Source organism: Pristiophorus japonicus, chromosome 1, assembly GCF_044704955.1.
Source record: "Pristiophorus japonicus isolate sPriJap1 chromosome 1, sPriJap1.hap1, whole genome shotgun sequence".
NCBI lineage: Eukaryota > Metazoa > Chordata > Chondrichthyes > Pristiophoridae > Pristiophorus > Pristiophorus japonicus.
The window spans coordinates 61,587,546-61,605,529 of NC_091977.1; the positions used below are offsets into that span (position 1 = coordinate 61,587,546).

Genomic DNA, 17,984 nt, shown 5'->3' on the forward strand with positions numbered 1-17,984 from the left:
AAGGGACTAAAAACAAGTATCCATTCTCACTATGCCAACACATACTGTAATAAACTTTGAGGTACAGTTTATTTTCTGATTACCAACTTCAAAGGATTTCCATATGGCGGTATCAACGCTAATGTGCGCAAGTGGGTTTCTAAATGAATAACTGCAGTAATAAACTATTTCTGTTGCCTAATATTTAGGCAGTGGTGTGTGAAGTTGGATATACATTTTGTGACCAGAAAGAAGAACCGTTGAATGTGAGCATTACGGCTGAAACAACAAACCAAGAGCTTGAGACAAAGGATTTAACTGAACAGCTTCTCTTACTTCAGAAAAACTGTGAGTCACTGAGCAATGAGAAGGAGGAGCTACATCAAGAATTGATTAGCCATAGATCTGAGATGGAGCAGTTGAAATGTGATCTTCAAGATAATATTGAAATGGTAAGTTAAATGTGTTTCAAGTTTTACCATTCAATTAATTGTCATGAACTTTTGGTTAAGCAGAAAGATATAATTTAATAGTACCTACGTGTCACAATTTACTGCTTAACTCCATTTGAAATCTTTCAGATTTTCATAGGTATCTTGAAGTAAGCCCAATAATCCATCAAGGGTTATTAATGGAACAGTGCTGCTCAAGAAATGTATACTTTCCAAACTGTTTTACCTCAATTGCATACTTTATAATATCCCAACCTGCTAACAGTCCTCAGTTCTTGACAGCAGTATATGATTTTGTAATAAAAACAGAAAATGCTGGAAATCTCAGCGGGTCAGGCAGCATCTGTGGAGAGAAACAGTTAACATTTCAGGTCAATGACTCTTCGTAAGAACTGGCAAAAGTTCAAATGTATAGATTCTTGAAGTGCAAGGGGCACTGAAAGGGGGAGGGGAGGAAAGAACTGTGATAGGGTGGAAGACAGGAGAGAATTTGAGAGACAACAGGGATGATGGGCCAAATTGAGATGGTAATAGCACAAATTAAGAAACAAAAGATGAGTCGAGATAGGGTATGAATGGTAGAATAATTACCAGCTGCCATGGTAAACAGGGAAAAAAAGATAAAAAATAAAAAGGGGGGATGGGTTTGTGTTTGTTTTTTTTTTAAAAAAGGGTGGAATGGGAACAAAATATGGGGAGAGGTTATGGTCTGAAATTGTTGAACTCTATGTTGAGTCCAGAAGGCAAAGTGCCTGAACAAGAGATGAGGTGCTGCTGTTCAAGCTTGCGTTGAGTTTCATTGGAATAATGTAGGACGATGGAAGCTTGGGGTCATGCTTATGGACTGAAAGGAGGTGTTCTGCAAAGCGGTCACCCAATCTGCCTTTGGTCTCTCCAATGTAGAGGAGACCATATCGTGAGTTTACTAAATTGAAAGAAGTACAAGTAAATCACTGTTTCACCTGGAAGGAGTGTTTGGGCCCTGGACAGTGGGAAGGGTGGAGGTAAAAGGGCAGGTGTTGTATCTCCTGCGCTTGCACGGGAAGGCGAGAGGGTGCTGGGGGTGACTGCGGAATGGACCAGGGTGTCACGGAGGAAGTGGTCCCTTCGTAAAGCTGAGGGGGGAGGGGAAGATGTGATTGGTGGTGGGACCAAACTAGAGGTGGCTGCAATGGCAGAGGTTGATCTGTTGAACGTGGAGGCTGGTGGGGTGAAAGGCAAGGACAAGGGGCACCCTGTCGTGGTTCTGAGGGAGGGGAAAGGGAGAGAGCAGAAGTGCAGGAAATAGAACAGACACGATCAAGGACCATGTTAACCACAGCGGAGGGGAATCCTCAGTTGAGGAAAAAGGAAGACATATCAGCGTCACTAGTGTGGAAGGTGGCATTGTCAGAACAGATGCGACGGAGAAACTGGGAGAATGGTATGGAGTCCTTGCAGGATGTGGTGTGGGAAGAAGTGTAGTCCAGGTAGCTGTGGGAGTCAGTGGGCTGATCGTGAATGGAATATATGATTTTGAAGCTAAGTCTGAATTGCTGGGTGGTTTTCTGGAGTTTAACTTGCAGCTTTGTTACTTCATTGTGAATGAGCTGGTTTGTTCCATTGTATACATTTTTGAGAGATCGATGTTGACATAGAAAAAGTTCATATTTCCTGGTATATGTGGCAGTGTATTTCTGACCACTGTCTTGTGTTAATCAGACATGTGTGAACTATTTAGTCTTGAGAAACTCCACACAAGAGTCAATACCAGTAAAGGAGTTTAAAACAGGAAAACAATTTTTTTAATTGGCGTTTGCCAAAGCGACACTCAATACGATTTTGTGCATGAGGGATAAATTGATTTGAAAGATCTACAGGATATCCAAACCAGCTGAATTTATCTTAAAGAACTTTTAGGTCTCGTCAGTCTTGTACTCCTTCTATAACTGTTCTTGCAAAAGGTAATTGACCCATTGGACTTACCCTACATATGTTCTTTGAAGCAAACTGCATCGTCTTGCAATTAATTGCAATTTCATTAGTCTACCAGTATTTCATATTCCATCTGACTTTTGTTAGACAGGTTGTGCAAGTGGTCAGTCTATGGTTATTTCCCGAGGTTTTCAAGGCCTCACCGTAGGGTCCAAATACGTAAGGGTTTTTACTTGGCAGTGACCGGTGCCAAATTGACGCATAGCCTTGATGTCCTACGGGTTGGTTTTTCGCAGAGACTGGTGCCAATAGGTCTCTCTGTTATCCAATCTGCTGTTTGATTTTAACACCCGCTTATAGCAAGCGCACTAACCCCTGTCCCTATGTTCGGGCGAAAAGAGTTACAACGGATTGTCTGAGTGAGACACGGACCAACGTTTCAAGTTTAAAATCATACAAGGTTTATTACAACAGATCAACACCACTCGACTCACCAGATGCTTGTGAAGTAGAACCACACAGTGCAGTAATACCCAGTAAAACAGTGCACTTCCCTTGTTAGCCTTACAGCAGACTGACCCTTCCAGTGGGCTAAACCCTCCTGGGACCCACCTAACTCTAAAACCCCCTCCTCTGGTTTGGTTAGGGCACACGGACCCCTCCTCACGCACTTTCGTGGATCAGTTGGTGAGCATGCAACTATTGAGTTCTCACCCAATCTGCCCTTCCTTGCTCGTTAGTCCTTCCTCAGCGGTTCGATTCCACAGCCCCATGCTTGACTGAAGCATGAGAGATCCAGGTTGAAGTTGAAGTCAGTCGGGTTGGAGAAGCGAGGCTTCGCTCTCGGTCCTTATCCTTGAGGGGTGGGCAAACGTGCCTTCGCGTAGGATGCGATAGAACAAAGATCGAGCTTCCAAAACGCTCGACAGTTATATCCTGTAATCCATAATTCTGGCTGGGTTTGGACGGTTCTGTTGCCTCCGGGGAACCTTTCTGGCTTCTTCAAGGTCTTATTTAACGCTATCTGAGATGTGCTGGGGTCTGAATAAAGCCAGCCAATCGATGTCTGAAGGCTTCCCAAGTGAGTGTTAAATGGCCCATCAGTCCTGATTGCTGGACCGTTGTGGAGACATGCAGGTGTCGGTCTTGTCCATGCGCCTTGCTCTCTTCCCTTGACAGCCTGGCTACATACACAAGTCTCTTGGCCTTCCTAAGAGCACACAGCTCTGATGTCACTGACCGCTAGCAGTCCAGTGTTCAAATTAACATTTGAACAGACCTAGCTTCTCTCACCAGTTTCTGTGAGAGAGATCTGCCCCCACTTGTTTCTCCCAGCAACATGTTTCTTGCTAATCCAGACCAGCCATCTTGTGTCACAGTATTTCAAAAGTCTCTTTCAGGGTGTACAGCCAACAGGGATATAAACACAACAGTTCAGAGTTGACTTTGTTGACTTACAGTTGATACTTGTTGGTTTCCACTTTGAGATACCTCTTATTGAATGGCTTTGTCTATAATATCAACAGATGCACAAATCACTTAAGTTTTACAAGTAACTTCTATTTCCAATTTTCCAGTCTACTAGCATTTAAGTCAGCTGTGAGACTGCTATCCTAGTTAACCAGATTGAACCATCTCACTAACTTGGATCAGACCATATGAAATCATTGTGGGTCATGCTTGTTTAAATTTGTAATCTCACTTGACTCTTTAACTTCATGTCCAAAGCAAAGGAGTAGTTTCCATAAGCATTTCTTTGTCTCTTATGGATGGAAACCTGCAACATTATGTTTGACATGAATTGGTGCTACTATTGTCTTTTTTCTGATTCCACACCATGAAACTGTCCATTCAAAAAGATGGCAGCTATCACATTCTGTGTTGCATAGGCTAAAATTAAGAATAACATTATAAATGTGAAAGATAAAGATTTAGAACGTGCACAGCAGTTATGTTTGCTACATAAATAGTTGCTGAATTATCAAGTGATAATTTTTTAACTGAGTTAGTGAAACATTGGGCCCAAGTTTCCACATGATTTGCGCCTGATTTTTAGGAGCATATGGTGGAGAATGGACTATCTTAGAAATCGCAATTCTCCACTTTTTTTTCTGCAGTTCTAGTCAGGTAGAACAGTTCTACTTTAGAACAGAATTTTTTTCTTCAAAAGGGGGCGTGTCCGGCCACTGAGGCCTGATTTCAAAGTTTCCACAGTGAAAACGTACTCCAAACTAAAGTAGAATGGAGCAAATGAAGATTCTTGTAGAACTGAAAAAACCTGTTCTACACATTAAAAAATCAGGCGCAGGTTACAAATTAGGCGTCCAGAACGAGGTGGGGGGGGAAGGGAAGTCATTAAATTCTACAATCAATCCTTATTTATACTTCTACAAATATTATACAAATAAATCCAACCTGAATAAACATTTATAAGCAAAGAAAAGATTAAATAAACCATCTTCCTACCTGTGTGAAAGTGCTTCAGCCATCGTTCGAAGGAAACCGCCGTTTGTTGCCGGGGAAGGAGACAGCGGCTTGTTGCCGCGCAGGGGAGGGAGGGGAAGGAGACAGCGGCTTGTTGCCGTGGAGGGAGGAGAAGGAGACAGCGGCTTGTTGCCGCGGAGGGGAGGGAGGGGAAGGAGACAGTGAGAAGGGAAGCCTCAGTGCTGATGTGCTGATGGCAATGTGCTTTTATTAAAAAATTTTCAAAAATTAAACAGCTACAAAGAACTACAAAAATGGCCGAGTGCCAATGTTTTCTTCACACTGAGCATGCGCGAACGCTCCAACGCGCACGCGCAGCGTTGCCGGCAGGAAAAAAACTAATTTAAATAGTACCCGCCCCCTCCCACTTACAAAATCGGCGCGAGTGTAGGCTCCGCCCCCCTGGGCGCCGCGCCAAACAGACAAGGAGCTGCAAAGCGCTCAAGAATAGCGCGTTTTTTTTCTGGCGCCGTTTTAGGCGCGAAAAACGGGCGCCCAGCTCGGAGGGGCGCCCGTTTTTTATCCTGTGGAAACTTGGGCCCATTAAGTGGACAAAAGGTACCATGGAGCCCCTCTCTCTGCCTCTCCTGAAATTAAGCCAACTCAACTCTTCAAAGCCAAATACTCTAGATTATAGAGGATAAACAAATGTTAACCTACTTTGTGTTTATTTTTGGGTGTGTGTATTGAAAGAATTAACACTAGAACATAAGCACGCTGTAGATTTATCTTCCTTCTGCCCTCGTCCCTCATTGTCTATTACCCCAAATTAGAGTGCCTGGATGATATTTAACTTGACTGTCTGTTTTGCTAAATATTGCAACACAGCCTACATGCAAAGAACTAAGGACTGTTTAGTGTATAGTCAACTCTTTTTTGTCTCATAATATTCCTGTGAAGCACCAACGTTGCGCTACATTAAAGGTGCTATATAAATACTAGTTGTTTTATGGGGCTGGGAGAAGGGGGTGACATGTAAATCATGACCACAGCATGTAAAGCTCCCAAGAAACACCATTCCAGCAAATTTCCCATTACAGGATAGTAAATATAAATGTGGAGAATAAACTAATTTTGGAGATTACCAACCTTCTGGAGTTTCTGTACCCTTCAGTAAATGTCTTTGCTGTTGTATATGTGATGTTATCAAATAGGGTATTCTGTTACTGATTTCTTGTGTTCTTGAACCTAAGTTTGATACATTATGCAATTAATGTTCTTTTTTTGGTGTATATAGTGTATAGAGAACCAGGCAGAATTGAGACAGCTGCATGACAAACTAAAACAGAATCAAAATGCGGAGATGGAACTAAAGAAAAGTCTGGCTGAAAAGGAGCACTTAGTAAATGAAGAGAAGGAAAAGGTTGGGGACACTACTTCTTCTCTTGCTACAGTTATATAGAAATTACAACACAAACTGGCCATTTACCCAAGCAGTCCGTGATTGTATTTATCCTCCAAACAACCAATAGTATTAATCCTATGTGCCGACTGTTTCCATATTCCTTTATTCCTACAACCACTTATCTAACCTCTTAATTTTGACATGGCTTCAGCTTCAATCATTAATTCTGGTAGTACATTGCACAGTCTCTGTTTTAAAAAAAATGTTTTTCCTGCTAGTTGTCCAAAATCTTTTGCATTTAGTCTTGTATCCATGTTGCCTTTTTCTAGGTCCCTCAGTCACTGAAAGCAGTCCATTTCTCTTTACCCTGTCCCATCCCTGCATAATTTAAAATCTCTCCATCAAATCATCCTTTAATCGCCAATGTTTTAGCAAAAAAAAAACAATTTAAAATGTTCTCCATATTTATAGTTCCACATATCAGGCAGTATCCTAGAGAATCTGCGCTATACCTTCTCTGTTGTCTTAACAGAGGGTACAGTGGCATAGTGATGATGTTTCTGGACTAGTAATCCAGAGACCTGGACTAATGATCCCGACACATGAGTTCAAATCCCACCACGGCAGCTGGGGAATAAAAAGCTACAATCAGTAATGGTGACCATGAAACTATTGGATTGTTGTAAAAACCCATCTGGTTCACTAAAGTCCTTTTTTTAAGGGAAGGAAATCTGACATCCTTAACTGGTCTGGCCTATATGTGACTCCAAGCCCACAGCAATGTGGTTGACTCTTAACTGCCCCCTGAAATGGCAGCTCACCACCTTCTCGAGGGCAATTAGGAATGGGCAATAAACGCCGGCCTTACCAGCGACACCCACATCCTGTGAATAATATACAGTAGTCCAACTGTAATCTTACAGACACTAGATTCACCATTGCACCGTGACTTTTATATTCTAGAACTTTTCCTGTAAAACCTAGCAGTCCTTTAGCTTTCTTTGTGGGCATTATATACTTGAGCTACTGCTTCTCAGAATTAAAGGGATGGGACCACTTAAAGGGTAAACTTCCTCCAACCGTCTAGATTTTGTACGATCTCAAGATTATCTTGTGCCTAATAATGTCTTGTTAATTGTAAGTTTTTAATAACCTCATTACTTCTGTTACTGGACAAAATTTACATAAGATTTACAGCACAGAAACAGGCCATTTGGCCCAACTTGACTATACCAGTGTTTATGCTCCATATGAGTCTTCTCCCACTTCTCTTCATCTAACTCTGCCAACATAACCTTCCATTCCTTTGTCCCTTGATCTAGCTTTCCCTTGAATGCTTCAACTACACCAGGGCCCCAAGTTTCCACATGATTTGCTCCTGATTTTTAGGAGCAACTGGTGGAGAACGGAGTATCTTAGAAATCGCAATTCTCCACATTTAAGTTTTCTGCAGTTCTAGTCATGTAGAACAGTTTCACTTTGGAACAGAATTTTTTTTCAAAAGGGGGCGTGTCCAGCCACTGACCTCTGATTTGAAAGTTTCCACAGTGAAAACGTACTCCAAACTAACTTAGAATGAAGCAAGTGAAGATTTTTGTAGGCCTGAAAAAACCTTGTCTACACATTAAAAAATCAGGCGCAGGTTACAAATTAGGCGTCCGGAACGAGGTGGGGGGGGGAGAAAGGGAAATCATTACATTCTACAATAAATCCTTGGGTATACTTCCACAAATATTATACAAATAATTCCAACCTGAATAAAAATTTATAAGCAAAGAAAAGATTAAATAAACCATGTTCCTACCTGTGTGAAAGTGCTTCAGGCAGGGAGAAGGCTGCAGGAAGCCTCACTAGTTGAGGCAGCCGTTCCCGACGGCAGCGGGGGGGGTGAGGCAGTGAGGAGGCAGCTGTTCCCGATGGCGGGGGGGGGGGAGGAGGCAGTGAGAAGGCTGCAGGAAGCCTCAGAAGTTGAGGCAGCCATTCCCGACGGCCCCGTCGGGAAACGGCTGCCTCAACTTCTGAGGCTTCCTGCAGCTTTCTCACTGCTGCAAGAAGCCTCAGTGCTGATCATGGAAGGGCAATGTGGTTTTATTAAAAAATGTTAAAAATTGAACAGCTACAAAGAACTACAAAAATGTCCGAGTGCCAATGTTTCCTTCACACTGCGCGTGCGCCAACGCGCACGCGCAGGGTTGCTGGCACGAAAAAAACTCATTTAAATGGTACCCGCCCCCTCCTACTTACAAAATCGGCGCAAGTGGTAGGCTCCGCCCCCTGGGCGCTGCGCCAAGCTGACATCGAGCTGCAAAGCGCTCGTGAATAGCGCGTTTTTTTTTTTCAGGCGCCGTTTTCGGCGCGAAAAACGGGCGCCCAGCTCGGAGGGGCGCCTGTTTTGCCGCGTGTGGAAACTTGGGGCCCATGTGTTAGCGAGTTCCACGTGCTAACCTCTCTCTCGCTAAAGAGGTTCCTCCTGAATTCCCTATTATCTTATGGCCCCTAACCTCGTAACATCACAGAAGTTATTAGCCAGATTTAAAAGAACATAAGAAATAGAAGCAGGAGTAGGCCATTTGACCCCTCGAGCCTGCTCCGCCATTCAATAAGATCATGGCTGATCTAATCATGGACTCAGCTCCACTTCCGTGCCCGCTCCTCATAACCCTTTATTCCCTTATTGCTCAAAAATCTGTCTATCTCCGCCTTAAATATATTCAATGACCCAGCCTCCACAGCTCTCTGGGGGCAGAGAATGCCATAGATTTGCAACCCTCAAGAAATTTCTTCCCATCTCAGTTTTAAATGGGTGGCCCCTTATTCTAAGACCCTTAGTTTTAGTTTCCCCTATGAGTGGAAATATCCTCTCTGCATCCACCTTGTCGAGCCCCCTCGTTATCTTATGTTTCAAATAAGATCCCCTCATTCTTCTCAACAATATAGGCCTAACTTACTCAACCTATCCTCATAAGTCAACCCCCTCCTCTCTGGAATGAACCGTCTCTGAACAGCCTCCAATGCAAGTATATCCTTCCTTAAATACGGAGACCAAAACTGTACGCAATACTCCAGGTGTGGCCTCACCAATACCCTGTATAGTTGTAGCAGAACTTCTCTGCTTTTATACTCTATCCCCCTTGCAATAAAGGCAAACATTCCATTTACCTTCCTGATTATTTGCTGTACCTGCATACTAACTTTTTGTGTTTCATGCACAAGGACCCCCAGGTGTGTGTCTATTGCAGCACTTTTGCAATTTTTCTTCATTTAAATTATAACATGCATTTCTATTATTTCTGTCAAAGTGAATAACCTCACATTTTCCCACATTATACTCCATCTGCCAAATTTTTGCCCACTCACTTAGCCTGTCTATATCCCTTTGCAGATTTTTTTGTGTCCTCCTCACAATTTGCTTTTCCACCCATCTTTGTATCAACAACAAACTTGGTTACATTACACTCTGTCCCTTCATCCAAGTCACTAATAATTTGCTGCAGTATAGTTTCTGGTGTGTACAGGATAACCTCATGAAAATGTGGAGGAAGATCTTAGCAATGTTATGTGCTGACAATACAGTTTCATCTGTAATTTGTAATGTTTCGATAAGATGCAAGAGCAAACTGGTGTCAGTGTGACATGTTGCTCAGTGAGATTGAAGAGCTAAGAGCTCGTGTTTCCAAAGAACAAAAAGCAGAAATTCAGGAAGAGGAATTCAACCAGCGGTTCCACCAGCTAGAGTCTGGTGCCTGCAATTGTACACATACTCCAGCAGAGGCCTAACCAGTGATTTGTAAAGGTTTAACATGACTTGATTTTCTATTCAATGCTCCTATTTACATAGCCAAGTATCCTGTGTGCTTTCTTAACCGCCTTCTCAACTTGCCCTGCCACCTTCAAAGATTTGTGACTATGCACCCTCAGGTCCCTCCGTTCTTCACCCCCCCACCCCCTCCCCCACTCAAAATAGTACCATGTTCCCCTCGAAGCGCATCACTTTGCACTTATCCACATTAAATTGCATCTGCCAATTTCACCAGTCTGTTTATGCCCTCCTGAGGTCTGCTACTATCACCCTCACTTTATTATGTTACCAAGTTTTGTATCATCTGTAAACTTGGAAATTGTTCTCTCTATACTGAAGTCCAGGTCACATATATACCAAGAAAAGCAATGGTCCTAATACCAATCCATGGGGGACCTCTGCATACATATCCAAGTTGCCACCATCCCTTTATGCCATGTGCTTCTATTTTCCGAGTAAGTCTGTTATGTGGTACTTTATCAAATATCTTTTGAAAGTCCATATATACATCTTCAATTTTCATAGAGCTCCAAACTGTGAAAGGAGAGAGATGAGCAAATTTGGTAGCAAATTTTAAACATGTGTAACAAAAATATAGTAGTAATAGTCGGAGACTTTAAATACCTGAATATAAACTGAGTAAAACATAGTGCTATGGGTAGGGAAAAAGAGGAATATCTGATGTGTACAGGAGAAATGTATTGATAAATATGTCTCCAGTCCAACATGGAAGGAAACAGTGTTTGATCTGGTTCTGGGAAATGAAGTAGGGCAAGTGGAGTGTTTTACAGTAGAAGATAATCTAGCTTCCAGTGACCACAACATAATTCGGTTTGGAATAATTATGGAAAGAGACCAGAAATTATCAGATAAAAAAGCTCAACTGGGGAAGAGCTAATTTCAGTGATTTAAGAGACCTAGCACAAGTAGATTGGAAAAGACGATTGCAGGATAAAGCAGTAATGGAGCAATGGAAGGCATTCAGGGAAGAGAGAGATCAGTTACGAACTTGGCATATTCCTTTTGAAGAGAGAAGGTAGAGCATTCAAAGTGCTTATGCCTGGATGACAAAGGAAATAAAGTTAAAATAAGAACAGAAAAGGCTTGTGATAAATTAGGAGCAAGGTTCAGTTAATAACCAGGAAGATTATGGAAAATGTAGGAGAGAATTGTTAAAGCTAATAGAGACAGAGAGAGGTTACAAGAAAAGATTAGCAGGCAGCATTAAATTGAACCCTAAAACATTTTATAAACTTATAAAGCTAGCTTGTAGGTTAGTTAGGGAATAAAGTTGGGCCTATTAAGGACCCAAAGGGAAATTTTCATGTAGAGGCAGAGGACATTTAAAAAAAAAAAGACTTGCATTTATATAGCGCTTTTCACAACCACCGACCGTCTCAAAGTGCTTTACAGCCAATGGAGTATTTTTGGAGTGTTGTCACTGTTGTAATGTAGGAAAATATTGGCATGGCTAAAGTATTAAGTGAGAACGGTAACATAGTGGTAATGTTACTGGACTAGTAATCTAGAGGCCTGAGGCAGATCCAGATCCAGAGGTGCGAATTCAAACCCCACCATGGCAGCTGGGGAATTTAAATCCAGTTAATTAAATAAATCTGGAATAAAAAGCTAGCATCAGTAATGGTGACCATGAAGCTACCGATTTTGTCATTTAAAAACCCATCTGGTTCATGAATGTCCAGGGAAGGACATCTGTCTTTACTTGGTCTGGCCTATGTGACTCCAGACTCTCAACAATGTGGTTGGCTCAACTGCCCTCTGAAAAAGCTGAGCAAGCCACTCCGTTGTAAGAGAAATAATAAAAATAAAACCGGAAGGACCACACGGCATCGACCATAGCACTGGCTACAGACACGACAACAGCCCAGTCAACTGCAAAGTTCTCCTCACCAACATCTGGGGCCTTGTGCTAAAATTGGGCAGCAGTCTGACTGAATCACACTCACAGAATCATACCTTTCAGCCAATGTCCCAGACTCCTCCATCACAACTCTTCACAACTTAAATGGCATAAATTGCATTAAATAAGCAGATTATCTGAAGAGATCAAGGTAACTTGCCACTTAGTGTAATTTTTAGGTACCTACTTTTGAAATTGCACTGTTGCAACTTATGAAGTTAATTCTTTTCAGATTGTGCAGGCCAAAGAAAAACTACAGCAAACACATGAAAAGTTAATGCAGCAGGAGAAAATGGTGTATCAACTGAAAATTGAGATTCAGGACAAGAACGACCTCATTTCTAGTTTGCAGGGCAGGTGTTCTCAGATTCAGGATGGAAAGGTATGATTTACTAAAAATATTGGAAGGTACCCATTTTCAAAAAAATCATTATAAAATCAATGGCCAAGGGAAACCATCAACACTGTACGTGTCTGCGTGATTTTTGTCCTGATTTAATTGTATTATAATGGCATCCTATTCTGGTTTTGTAAAATACACAATATTAAGCTAAGTTATAACTAGACACAAACCTTGGGTGTAAACAAAAATGAAGCATAAAATAAGTTGTGCTAAAGTTGTATTTGTTTGGACTTGTACCCATGAGTGTGTCAATATTGCTGCAGTGACTGCAGAGATAGTGGATGCATTGGTTGTGATCTTCCAAAGTTCCCTCAACTCTTAAACAGTCCCAGTGGATTGCGTGATTCCAAAAGTAACACTGCCATTCAAGGAAGGAGGGGGGAGAGAAAACAGAACAACAAGTTAGCCTGAAGTCTGTCGTCTGAGAAAATGCTGGAATCCATTATTAAGGAAGTGCTAATGGGGCACTTAGAAAATCGTATGATTAGGTAGAGTCAACATGGTTTTATGAAAGGGAATTCAGGGAGTTTTTTGAGGATGCAACTAGCAGAGTAGATAAAGGAGAACCAGTGGATGTAGCATATTTGGACTTCCAAATTTGATAAGGTGCCACATGAAAGGTTGTTACACAAGATAAGGGCTTATGGGGTTGGGGATAAAATATTAGCAGAGGATTGGCTAAAAGACAATAAACGAGTCATTTTCAGTTTGATAGGCTGTTACTAGTGGGGTCCCACAAGGATCAGCGCTGAGGCTTTGGCTATTTACAATCTATATTAATTACTTGGATGAAGTATAATGTATCCAATTTTGCTGATACAAAGCTAGGTGGGAAAGTAAGCTGTGAGGAGGACACAAAGTTTGCAAAGACAAGTTGAGTGAGTCGGCAAGAAGGTGGCAGATGGAATATAATGTGGGGAAATGTGAGGTTATTCACTTTGGTAGGAAGAATAGAAACAGAATATTTTTTAAATTGGGTGTTAACATGCAGTGTGCAGCAAGTAATTAGGAAGGCAAATGGTATGTTAGCCTTTATTGTAAGGGGGTTGGAGTGCAAGAGCAAGGAAGTCTTACGAGGGTTGTAAAGGGCTTGGTGAGATCACCTTGGTGAGATACTGTGTACCATGCCTAAGGAAGGATATACTTGCCTTAGAGGGAGTGCAACAAAGGTTCACTAGATTGATTCCTGGGATGCAGGGATTATCATGAGAGCAGAGATTGAGAAGAGTAGCACTATATTTCCTAGATTTTAGAAGAATGAGATGATCTCATTGAAACATCTTGGGTTGGGTTTTTGGGTTTGGGGGGTTTTCGGTGATGCGTGAAAATTACCGTTTTCACTGTTACCGATTTTTAGGCTGAACTTTCGGCTTTTGGGGTCTGCGTCAGGGGCGTATCAGTAAGGAAAGCATTGCACAAGTATTTGTGGCGCAAAATGCGATCCTTGCCAACTTTAGTGCGGGACCGTTTGCGCTGAGAGGCCTTGGGAGATGGGTGGGGGGAAAGTCAAACATTACCAAGGCCCTTTGCTACCAAATCGCTGCAAAAAAAATTAAAAAATAAAAACTTTAACTTTTTTTTACATGTTTTCTACTTGCTGCTGTTGGCAGGGCTGTACTGACAGGTTTTACCTGTAGCTATTCTTGGTGCGGTGTACAGGTTGGGAAAGTGCTGAAACTCTGATGATAACGCAATCTGCGTCGTCACACGTCCAGCGCACCTCTCCCTGGCAGTATGTCCCATCACCGCTGCAAACAAGCAGCCGAGGATCCCGCCTGGACTTTGCGACAGGGTTTTCGCCGTAGAGGGGCAAAACGTGGCGCAAACCCCTGTCATAAGAACATAAGAATTAGGAACAAGAGTAGGCCATCTAGCCCCTCGAGCCTGCTCCGCCATTCAACAAGATGGCCGTGGACTCAGCTCCACTTACCCGCCCGCTCCCCATTACCCTTAATTCCCTTATTGGTTAAAAATCTATCTATGATTTGAATACATTCAATGAGCTAGCCTCAACTGCTTCCTTGGGCAGAGAATTCCACAGATTCACAACCCTCTGGGAGAAGAAATTCCTTCTCAACTCGGTTTTAAATTGGCTCCCCCTAGTTCTAGTCTCCCCGACCAGTGGAAACAACCTCTCTGCCTCTATCTTGTCTATCCCTTTCATTATTTTAAATGTTTCTATACGATCACCCCTCATCCTCCTGAACTCCGAGTAAAGGCCCAGTCTACTCAATCTATCATCATAAGGTAACCCCTTCATCTCTGGAATCAGCCTAGTGAATCATCTCTCTACCCCCTCCAAAGCTAGTATATCCTTCCTTAAGTAAGGTGATCAAAACTGCACGCAGTACTCCAGGTGCGGCCTCACCAATACCCTGTACAGTTGCAGCAGGACCTCCCTGCTTTTGTACTCCACCCCTCTCGCAATGAAGGCCAACATTCCATTCGCCTTCCTGATTACCTGCAAACTAACTTTTTGGGATTCATGCACAAGGACCCTCGGGTCCCTCTGCACCTCAGCATGTTGTAATTTCTCCTCATTCAAATAATATTCCCTTTTACTGTTTTTTTTTTTTCCCCAAGGTGGATGACCTCACATTTTCGGACATTATATTCCATCTGCCAAACCTTAGCCAATTCGCTTAACCTATCTAAATCTCTTTGCAGCCTCTCTGTGTCCTCTACACAACCCGCTTTCCCACTAATCTTTGTGTCATCTGCAAATTTTGTTACACTACACTCTGTCCCCTCTTCCAGGTCATCTATGTATATTGTAAACAGTTGTGGTTCCAGCACCGATCCCTGTGGCGCACCACTAACCACCGATTTCCAACCTGAAAAGGATCCATTTATCCCGATTCTCTACTTTCTGTTAGCCAGCCAATTCTTGATCCATGCTAATAGATTTTCTCTGACTCCGCGTACCTTTATCTTCTGCAGTAACCTTTTGTGTGGCACCTTATCGAATGTCTTTTGGAAATCTAAATACACCACATCCATCAGTACACCTCTATTCACCATGCTCGTTATATCCTCAAAGAATTCCAGTAAATTAGTTAAACATGATTTCCTCTTCATGACTCCATGTTGCGTCTGCTTGATTGCACTATTCTTATCTAGATGTTCCTATCATGCTTGACAAATCTTCTGGAATTTTTTGAGGATATTTCCAGTAGAGTTGACAAGGGAGAACCAGTTGATGTGGTATATTTGGACTTTCAGAAGGCTTTCGACAAGGTCCCACACAAGAGATTAATGTGCAAAGTTAAAGCACATGGGATTGGGGGTAGTGTGCTGACATGGATTGAGAACTGGTTGTCACACAGGAAGCAAAGAGTAGGAGTAAATGGGTACTTTCAGAATGGCAGGCAGTGACTAGTGGGGTACCACACGGTTCTGTGCTGGGGCCTCAGCTGTTTACATTGTACATTAATGATTTGGACGAGGGGATTAAATGTAGTATCTCCAAATTTGCAGATGACACTAATTTGGGTGGCAGTGTGAGCTACGAGGAGGATGCTATGAGGCTGCAGAGTGACTTGGATAGGTTAGGTGAGTGGGCAAATGCATGGCAGATGAAGTATAATGTGGATAAATGTGAGGTTATCCACTTTGGTGGTAAAAACAGAGAGACAGACTATTATCTGAATGGTGACAGATTAGGAAAAGGGGAGGTGTAACGAGACCTGGGTGTCATGGTACATCAGTCATTGAAGGTTGGCATGCAGGTACAGCAGGCAGTTAAGAAAGCAAATGGCATGTTGGTCCTCATAGCGAGGGGATTTGAGTACAGGGGCAGGGAGGTATTGCTACAGTTGTACATGGCCTTGGTGAGGCCACACCTGGAGTATTGTGTACAGTTTTGGTCTCCTAACTTGAGGGACATTCTTGCTATTGAGGGAGTGCAGCGAAGGTTCACCAGACTGATTCCCGGGATGGTGGGACTGACCTATCAAGAAAAACTGGATCAACTGGGCTTGTATTCACTGGAGTTCAGAAGAATGAGAGGGGACCTCATAGAAACGTTTAAAATTCTGACGGGTTTAGACAGGTTAGATGCAGGAAGAATGTTCCCAATGTTGGGGAAGTCCAGAACCAGGGGTCACAGTCTAAGGATAAGGGGTAAGCCATTTTGGACCGAGATGAGGAGAAACTTCTTCACCCAGAGAGTGGTGAACCTGTGGAATTCTTTAGCACAGAAAGTTGTTGAGGCCAATTCACGAAATATATTCAAAAAGGAGTTGGATATAGTCCTTACTACTAGGGGGATCAAGGGGTATGGCGAGAAAGCAGGAAGGGGGTACTGAAGTTGCATGTTCAGCCATGAACTCATTGAATGGCGGTGCAGGCTCGAAGGGCCGAATGGCCTACTCCTGCACCTATTTTCTATGTTTCTAAGTTTCTATGTCCCGCTATTTCTTAATGATAGCTTCAAGCATTTTCCCCACTACAGATGTTAAACTAACCGGCCTATAGTTACCTGTCTTTTGTCTGCCCTCTTTTTTAAACAGAGGTGTTACATTAGCTGCTTTCCAATCCGCTGGTACCTCCCCAGAGTCCAGAAAATTTTGGAAGATTATAACTAATACATCTGCTGTAACTTACGCCATCTCTTTTAATACCCTGGGATGCATTTCATCAGGACCAGGGGACTTGTCTACCTTGAGTCCCATTAACCTGTCCAGCACTATTCCCCTAGTAATAGTGATTATCTCAAGGTCCTCCCTTCCCACATTCCCGTGACCAGCAATTTTTGGCATGGTTTTTGTGTCTTCCACTGTGAAGACAGAAGCAAAATAATTGTTTACGGTCTCAGCCATTTCCACATTTCCCATTATTAAATCCCCCTTCTCATCTTCTAAGGGACCAACATTTACTTTAGTCACTCTTTTCCGTTTTATATATCGGTAAAAGCTTTTACTATCTGTTTATGTTTTGCACAAGCTTACTTTCGTAATCTATCTTTCATTTCTTTATTGCTTTCTTAGTCATTCTTTGCTGTCGTTTAAAATTTTCCCAATCTTCTATTTTTCCACTAACCTTGGCCACCTGATACGCATTGGTTTTTAATTTGATATTCTCCTTTATTTCCTTGGTTATCCACGGCTGGTTATCCCTTCTCTTACCGCCCTTCTTTTTCATTGGAATATATTTTTGTTGAGCACTATGAAAGAGCTTCTTAAAAGTCCTCCACGGTTCCTCAGTTGTGCCACCGTTTAGTCTGTGTTTCCAGTCTACTTTAGCCAATTCTGCCCTCATCCCACTGTAGTCCCCTTTGTTTAAGCATAGTACGCTCATTTGAGACACTACTTCCTCACCCTCAATCTGTATTACAAATTTAACCATACTGTGATCACTCATTCCGAGAGGATCTTTTAATAGGAGATCGTTTATTATTCCTGTCTCATTACACAGGACCAGATCTAAGATAGCTTGCTCCCTTGTAGGTTCTGTAACATACTGTTCTAAGAAACAATCCCGTATGCATTCTATGAATTCCTCCTCCAGGCTACCCCGTGCGATTTGATTTGACCAATCGATATGCAGGTTAAAATCCCCCATGATTACTGCCGTTCCTTTTTCACATGCCTCCATTGTTCCCTTGATTATTGTCCGCCCCACCGTGAAGTTATTATTTGGGGGCCTATAAACTACGCCCACCAGTGACTTTTTCTCCTTACTATCTC

General features: G+C 42.4%; 1 protein-coding gene across 1 annotated transcript in view; it reads left to right on the forward strand.

The window, feature by feature from the left end:
• Positions 1-17,984, forward strand: part of cenpe (centromere protein E) — a 210,191-nt gene that overhangs the window by 133,817 nt on the left and 58,390 nt on the right. The window contains exons 29-31 of the mRNA XM_070880180.1: positions 189-431; positions 6,067-6,192; positions 12,127-12,276. Coding sequence (XP_070736281.1) covers positions 189-431; positions 6,067-6,192; positions 12,127-12,276 — 519 coding nt within the window. The remainder of the gene's footprint in view (positions 1-188; positions 432-6,066; positions 6,193-12,126; positions 12,277-17,984) is intronic.